Source organism: Pygoscelis adeliae, unplaced genomic scaffold (genome assembly GCF_000699105.1).
Source record: "Pygoscelis adeliae isolate BGI_AS28 unplaced genomic scaffold, ASM69910v1 Scaffold30, whole genome shotgun sequence".
NCBI lineage: Eukaryota > Metazoa > Chordata > Aves > Sphenisciformes > Spheniscidae > Pygoscelis > Pygoscelis adeliae.
This window is the reverse complement of record NW_008823915.1, coordinates 1648966-1657223: the sequence shown is the minus strand read 5'-3', so window position 1 is coordinate 1657223 and position 8258 is coordinate 1648966. Positions and strand designations below refer to the sequence as shown.

Here is an 8258-nt window from a genome sequence, read left to right as displayed (position 1 = left end):
GCTACAGGCTTGGGGAAGAGTGGCTGGAAAGCTGCCCGGCGGAAAAGGACCTGGAGGTGTTGGTTGACAGCCAGCTGAATATGAGCTGGCAGTATGCTCAGGTGGCCGAGAAGGCCAATAGCATCCTGGCTTGTATGAGAAATAGTGTGGCCAACTGATCGTGCCCCTGTACTTGGCACTGGCGAGCCTGCACCTCGAATACTGTGTTCAGTTTTGAGCCCCTCACTACAAGAAAGACATTGAGGTGCTGGAGCGTGTCCAGAGAAGGGCACTGAAGCTGGTGAAGAGTCTAGAGCACAAGTCCTGTGAGGAGCAGCTGAGGGAACTGGGGTTGTTTAGCCTGGAGAAAAGGAGGCTCGGGGGAGGCCTTATTGCTCTCTACAACTACCTGAAAGGAGGTTGTAGCAAGGTGGGCGTCAGTCTCTTCTCCCGAGTAACAAGCGATAGGACAAGAGGAAATGGCCTCAAGCTGCACCAGGGGAGGTTTAGATTGGATATTAGGAAAAATGTCTTCACCGAAAGGGTTGCCAAGCTTTGGAAAAGGCTGCCCAGGGAAGTGGTTGAATCACCATCCCTGGAGGTATTTAAAAGACGTGTAGATTTGGTGCTTAGGGACATGGTTTAGTGGTGGACTTGGCATTGCTAGGTTTACGGTTGGACTTGATCTTAAAGCTCTTTTCCAACCTAAATGATTCTATGATTCTATGAAATGTTATTCTGCAAAGGCCAGGCATCTCAAACAGGAGAGCAGAGATGAAAGTAGCATCTGATTTCAGACATCCCTGCAGAGCATTTTCATAGTCTCCAGAGCATGGTGAGGCTAAGCAGGAGTACTGATGCAGGAATCAGATGGCAATGTGGGCTTGTCCAGAAAAGCAAGCCCCTGCCCCAGCTCATTTGTAGTCCTCAGGTAGCAATTTGAGAGGATCATGTACAGGCAGACAGCTTTCCCCTTTCTTCCCTAAGAAGAGGGTGTTCCTGCAGTCAGGACAAGAAAGCATCTCTTCTATGATTCCCAGAGCACATGACTTCTCAGACAGCACAGCACTCACTACCCCTAGCATGGGCCAGTGAGCAGAGCTAGCCTCACATGCACCACAAGGGAATGAGATTGTGATGGCACCCCTTGAAGAGAAGCACCCAGCTGACTGCCTTGCCTGTGGAAGTCACGATCTGGGCATGCTGACTGGTATCTGCTCAGGGCAGCCTTCTTCCAGGGATCTCTGAGTCTTGCACCAGCTGGGGAGTAAAAGAACTGTGCCTGTCTGGGAAAAGGAGCATGCACCCCTTAGAGCATGACTGGGTAGGATGGCATGGGAAGGTTGGTGGGGGGCTCTGCTTGTGAGGTCCAAAGATTTGGGAAATTCTCAGCGCATCTGGTGATGTTAATGATGTTATGGGAGCTTGTGTACAGCCCTAAAATACCAGGCCTTACACTCTGGTGGTGTGTTCTGTCCTGATGGTTGAGAGAAAGGTCTGTGTAAAAGGGAAGACACTTCTGGTACTAGCTTCCTCCAGATCTACTACACAAATAAGGGGCAGAATTCGAGCTTCTGTTATCTCTGAGCACCACTTCTATTTGTTTGCTGAGCATGAACGGGGGGAATGCTGAGGGGAATCTGCTTAACTCTCCTTTTTTGCCTGTATTTGTTTCTAGGGCACAGATGCCACTATGCTCATCAAAATCAATTCCCTCCATGGCAAAAGTAAAGTCTACATCCCACCTAAGAGTGTCCATGACACCAAGTTTGGCATCAGCCATTTTGCTGGGGTTGTCTTTTATGAATCAAAAGGTGAGCCTCTCTCTTCTGGATACAGAGGGTGAAGAGAAGGGCATGACCTGCCCTGGATGTGTGGCACTCCGGGGTAGTGTTGATCTGAAGTCAGATCAGGAGGTCAGGAGGATTACTCTAACCTAATCTGCAAGTTACTGCAAAGGAAGTGGATTTTAGCTAGACAGAGCGGCGCTAGAGCCAGCAGGCTGCAGAGGTGACAAGCTGATTTTGTTTTCATCCTATAGATTTCCTGGAGAAAAATCGGGACACACTGAGTGCTAATGTAATGCAAGTGGTTCATTCCTCAAAAAACAAATTCCTGAGAGAGATTTTCCAGGTGGAAACGACCCCACCTAGTCTGGGACGTGGAACCATCCGGCATCTTGGAGCTGACCAGGCCTACAAGGTTGGCTTACTGGCACTGGGTTGCAGAAACAACTCATTTCTCCTCCCTTCCATAAGGCTCTTGCTGTTCTTGACCTCCTCTTTCTTTTGCATTGTCTCTGCAAATCCCTATCCCTTTCATTCAACTCATTTCTGCAAAGGAGTCTGCAGGAGGAGTCAGGATCTGGTGTTCATGCTGTAAACAAGTGTAATGTCAGCCCTGTCTCCCACGACTGCATCCCTGGATGCTCTATATAGCCATGCCTGCAGGCTGTCACAGAAGCATGAGTTGTGCTACCTCCCCAGAAGTTGTCATCAACTGGATGGGTTTGCTCTGTGTCTGCCTGGGCATCCATACTGCATCCACATCGCCAGGATGGGTGTAAATTAGTAGGAGGAAACTGTAGTTCAAAAGGTTCATTGGAATGGAACAAGGCACCAACAAGAAACCCCTCTGCAAAGCCAGTACCTGTTCAGAAGCCAGCAGCTAAACTGCTGCCATACTGCACATGTAGCCAGCCTGCTGGGAATGTAACACCAAGGGGTCTGACTGGGCAACTGGCAGGTGGGTCCTGGCCTTTTCATTCTTGCAGAGGGCTGACAGGCTGGCACAAAGGAGCAAATGGCTGTGCTGTCACAGAAAGATACTCTGTCTCCTGCTCCCAGTGACACCTGTAGACACAGTCTCACTGCCCTGCATATTGCTGCAACTTTAGCTCTCCCTCCTGGCCCAGAGGCTTTGTGATGAAGATCATAATGGCTAGTTATCACAGAATCATCTGTACCTAGTGGTGTGGAGAGTCTTGTCCTGTGCCTAGTGAAAATGAGGTTGTAAAGCACAGTGGACTGGAAACAGCGTGGGGCAGAGTTCAAGTTCTCTGCCCTGCTGCAACTTTCACATACCCTGATTTCTGAGCATTTAACTATGCAGCGTCAACATTGTGTGAAGGTACTTTTGCTTTAATATCTTTGAGTTTTCCTGTCAGGGTACAGAACAAACAGTCAGCTTGCTATCTTACTTGCTTTCTGTCTATTCTCCTGGCATTGTTTTCTGATCCTGTCCTTTCTTCCTCAGTCTTTATCCCAATGTGGCTTTCTGCTGTCCAGAACATCTGGCCATGGACAGGTAAACATCCTGAGGAAGAAGAATATCAGAAGTGGTACAAGCAGCAACAGAGAACTAGCTTAGCATCTCTTAAATACTATGAATACCTTCAGATTAAATATCAGACCTACATTGCTTTAATGCTCTAATGGTTTTTGTCTCTATAAATAAGGTTGTATTATTAAAAAAACCCCTTTCCTTACATTTAGAAAGTACAGCAGCATGTCAGGAAAGGAGATACTAAATGTGGGCTACTGCCCATTTCAAAATGCACAGAAGTTAGCTGAAATACCCTTACTAATTTCAAATAGGTTGAGCCACCGTTGGGAAGCCTAAGATGCAGCCTACAGAAAAGAATAGTGAATGAAGTGCCAGAAAAAACTTTGCTGTCCTGAGGTCTCAGAGTTGCTCTCCTGACATACCGAGGAGAAAAGTCATCACCATCTCAACAACAAATTCAGCTTTATCAATGTTGTATGTGTGAGCTCATGAAGACATGGGCTTCAGACTTGTGTGGCCATCCCACTGATTTACTGGTACAGCAGAAAGGCCTCTAAGATCTGGGAGTGCAAATTTCTTTTAACCGTTATACAGCTTAAACATGTATAAGCTGTTATCATATCTGCTTCAAACAGATGCTTCCTAGCCTAAGATGCATCAGAGCTGCTGTGAGACATTCCCAGGAACTGTTTTCCAAAGGCATGAGTGTTTGGTCGCTGGAGGGCAGCGTTGCCCTGTAGCTAAAGCAGAAGGTGGCAACTTGAGTGTTAAAAAGGGCTCTTTAAACATAAGAACCAGCAGACTGAGGTACCGTAAAGACTATGGAAGTGAGGGGAACGGCTGGACTTTAAATCATTTACTTGGAAAAAAAAAACCCAAAAAACCCACAACCCACCAAAACCCCAAAACAAACCAGCTGTATTGTGCTGCAATGATTAGCTCCGTGCCTGTATGTAAAAGGCCAGTGGAGTCCTTTTGTTACTTGGAATCTGCACTCCTGTCACCGTAATTTAATGTGCCCTTAAAACGTACAAGGAGGTAGAAGCTTAGGCCTATTGTGATGATCTGTGTGAAAAAGACATAGGTGGAACTGTGCTTTCAGAGAAGCTGGGGAAGTCAGGAACTAACTGCAGCCAAGTGCAATCCCTCTGGGGTTACACTATCGCAACTGGGAGCAAAATTCAACCCAGGAGTGGTGAGACATAAAGCACTTTATATGCAGCAATAAATGCACTAGCTCTTACCTTATCCTCCAGTAAGTTTGCCTTTTCACTGCTTACTGTAGTATTAATGAGCAAGGCGATCAGTCACCCTAATCACTAAGGAATGAGCTGTTCTGGATCTTTAGCATTCCTAGTTAGCGATGAGATGGCAGCAAAGTGTCTGGCCTGGAGGTTATTATTGCTTTGGGAGTGGCTGTTTCTCACCAAGCTTTCAGACACACACCCATGAATAATAGCTTGGCACCCAGGCCCTACACTAAACGCAGCCTTGGTTGAAAGAGACAGGCCTATGTGGGCTCATGTGGGTAGAATTTCTTCCACCACAGCCACCCCCACTGCTAGAACTTTGTAGAACTTAGTAGAACTTAGAACCCAAGTAGGTGAAAGAGCTCAGTGGGGTTTCTTTGCAAGAATAAACCCAAAGTAATAAACTGCAGATGGCAGATTTAGCTCCCATGTAGGTAAATAATTTATTTTCTGGCAGTTATGTGATACTGTTACATTGTACAAAAATACAAAGATTTATTAACCTCTGACAGTGAATGCCGTAGCAGTCAGCATGTGCTTACTCTTCCCAGGGCTTGGATACCACCAAACGGCTCTCTACGCTGGGAGGACAGTTCAAGCAATCCCTGGAAAAACTAATGAAAATCCTTGAGCAGTGCCAGCCATACTTCATCCGCTGCATCAAGCCAAATGACTACAAGAAACCACTGGTAATGTTTAAACAATATGAGGTCTTGTCTTCAGCAAACTTTTTAATGAGAAAAAGCTTGTCAGTTGCTGTGTAGCATTTTATATCTGTACTTCAGCCAAGAAGAGCTGGAGTACAGGCTATTACTAGAATAAAAAGGGTGGTAGGATATAGCATTGTTAATTTACAAAAACATCTCTAAAAGCATCATAGAGTAATAGATGGCAAAAAAGCACATAGGTGTATTCCTGAGAGGAGTTGTAAAAGCCTTTCCTGTAAAGATAAAGACAAAACTGGAGAGTTTCTAGCTCCTTAACAAGGGGACAAACAAAAAACATTAGGATCAAACAATGATCATACTATGAAATAGCCTGAGAGAGAACAGGAGAGCTGTTGGTGTTTGAGAGGGGTGATGTGGCTTAATTTGACACTACAGGAGAAGAGGAGTGAGTTTGTCATTAAGATGCTTGGCTGGAACTCAGGAGATCACGACCCAGTTCTGCATTAAAACCTTGTATGGTCTTGGTCAAGTGGCTTAATAATTTTTAAAGTACTGCAGGTGGCTTAGTGAGCCTATTTTTAATCTGCATTACAAGCAACTATGTTTTGCCTGGCTATGCCCAAAGGGCCTAAGTTGCTACTGCAATTATTCACACCTGCAAAATGATACGAACAATTTATTGTTCATATGAAATTGCAGTTCTAGAATTGAAAATGGTTGCTAAAGCCAGACTGAAGTTAATGGGCTGTTTCCACTGCCAATAAACACAAATTTGAAGACCCTTTGGGGTGACTTGTTTAGGCCTGTAATGAATTAATTTAAGGCACTAAAGAAATAAGAAATGCAATTAAAAAAAGCATAGTAGGCCATTTTGCAGGCACTCTGAGGTTGGAGGTTAATAGATATGTTCTGAGGAATGCTGCATGTGTAGCTTCTTTCAGTGCTAAGTCTCCTCCTTGTCTGCTTTCCCTTTCAGTTGTTTGACCGGGAGCTGTGTATCAAACAGCTGCGATATTCAGGGATGATGGAGACAATTCAGATCAGGAAAGGTGGCTACCCAATTCGCTACAGCTTTGAGGAGTTCTTTGAGAGATACAGAGTTCTCCTGCCATGGTCTCTTCGAGAACAGGTGTGTTAGCACAAACTTGGTTTAAGGCTAATCTAACTTTTCCTTATGAGGGTTTAGTCTTTCCCACAGTAGAAAGTTCTTGGATTATTGCTGGGACAGTTGAGAGAGCTGTCATCACAGTAACTGTAGCTAGATACTTACATACTCACTTGGGCCTTAGCTGAAACAGTAAAGGTGCTTTTAGGTCCAGCTATCCTTGACTGGCTCCACACAGACATCCCAGGCAGGGTGGCATCCCCACTGCCCTCAGATGTTTCTTTTCTGTAATCACACACTTCTGAGGTCTCTAACATCCTCCTTGCACTTGAACTCTGGAATGCTTGACCATGCACTCATGTTCCTCCTTTTCTTGACCATTTGAGCTGAACCACTTTCATTCATTATACTGTCAGCCCAGAGGTCTGTAGACCTCATCTGTTTCTGTTCTTCGCCCTTTGAAATGTGAGGCAATAGATCCTTACATAGTGTGCTGTGTTTCCAACCAAGCCCTAACATGATGATGCTTTTGCACATCAGCTGAAGAATGATGCTCGACAGAGCTGTATCAGCATCTCTGAAGCAGTGCTGGGCAAGGATGAAAGCTGGCAAGCTGGAAAGACCAAGATTTTCCTTAAAGTAAGTAGAAAGGACAGTTTATTGTCTCTTCTCCTGAAAAACTGGGTGCTTCACAGTATAGCTTGACCTGCTTGTGCAAGAGTGGTGACCTAGAAGGACTGAGTTCTCTTACAAACTCTCTTGAATCTGAGGCTGGATCTTTGTTCCTGAAGGCCAAGTAATTTAATGGACCCAGCTTGGTGTAGGAGAGGCTGATCCTGTTCCTGTGCTCCAGTGTTGCAGCTAAAACAGCACAGTGCAATGTATTGGTCTCTGCTCAAGCCTTGAGCATAAAAAAGAACTGGATACCTGCACAGTGTTGCAGGGGACTTCCCTGTCCATAGCATTCCCCCAGGTAGAAACAGTCTTACTGCAGGCAGATTCTCTGCTTGTTTATGGCTACGGCCAGACATGGTGTGGTGAGGTGGTGTGCACTCTTCCTACTGCAGTTCCACAAATGCATTTTAATCACACTACATCATGCTGGTTTTGGGCCTCTTTCAGACCATGTGCCCAGTTTTCAGAAGTTGTGAGGATGTCTGCTCAGCTGGCATATCGACACTTTCTTTTAACAGGATCATCATGATACGGTATTGGAGCTGCAACGCCAAAATATACTCACAGATAAGGTTCTTCTTATCCAGAAGGTGATGAGAGGATTGAAGGACAGGTCAGTGATCTTACAGAAGGGAATTTGCTTTGGTTTGAAGCAGTAATCTTTGTGGTGCAGTTTAACACACTCTGTGAAGCATACTCGAGTATGAAATGTATCAATCCATACCTTCCACTAGCCCTAAATTCAGCACTCGGCATGTAACAGTGCACAGTGCATCTATGCAGATTTTGCACAAAGATTTGTTCTGGCTCAGTTTCTTGATTTTCATGATGCTTTTCAAAATGCAGGGCTGTGGCACATGCAGCTTGTATGTGGGGCTGGAAGGAGGATTTGCACTTAATATTTCTAGTAAACAGTAAATATCTGGAAAGCAGGAAATCCCCATGGAATCTGTGTCCTTCTCAGAGCTACAATGACTCTCTTATTTAGGATCCTGCTTTGATAGAAGACACAGAAGAGAATCAGATAGAAACTAACTAGTCCTTCTCTTTGCCAAAGATGCACAATTCTTGCATTTTGTCTGGTTTAGTTTGAAATATCTTCAGAATTGAAATTTAGTCACTGTCAAGTAAATGTTTTTCCTCATTAAATGTTTTACATCCTGATTTGTACTTATTAATCTTGTATGACCCAACCAGAACCATGATCATAGAATCATAGAATCATAGAATAGTTTGGGTTGGAAGGGACCTCTAAAGGTCATCTAGTCCAAACCCCCTGCCGTGGGCAGGGACATC

At 44.9% G+C, this 8258-nt stretch overlaps 1 protein-coding gene across 1 annotated transcript in view; it reads left to right on the top strand.

Annotated features, from left to right (window-relative positions):
* MYO7B (myosin VIIB) overlaps positions 1–8258 on the top strand; it is a 51097-nt gene that overhangs the window by 11971 nt on the left and 30868 nt on the right. The window contains exons 13-19 of the mRNA XM_009318994.1: positions 1658–1793; positions 2021–2181; positions 3235–3285; positions 5066–5203; positions 6159–6311; positions 6828–6926; positions 7481–7575. Coding sequence (XP_009317269.1) covers positions 1658–1793; positions 2021–2181; positions 3235–3285; positions 5066–5203; positions 6159–6311; positions 6828–6926; positions 7481–7575 — 833 coding nt within the window. The remainder of the gene's footprint in view (positions 1–1657; positions 1794–2020; positions 2182–3234; positions 3286–5065; positions 5204–6158; positions 6312–6827; positions 6927–7480; positions 7576–8258) is intronic.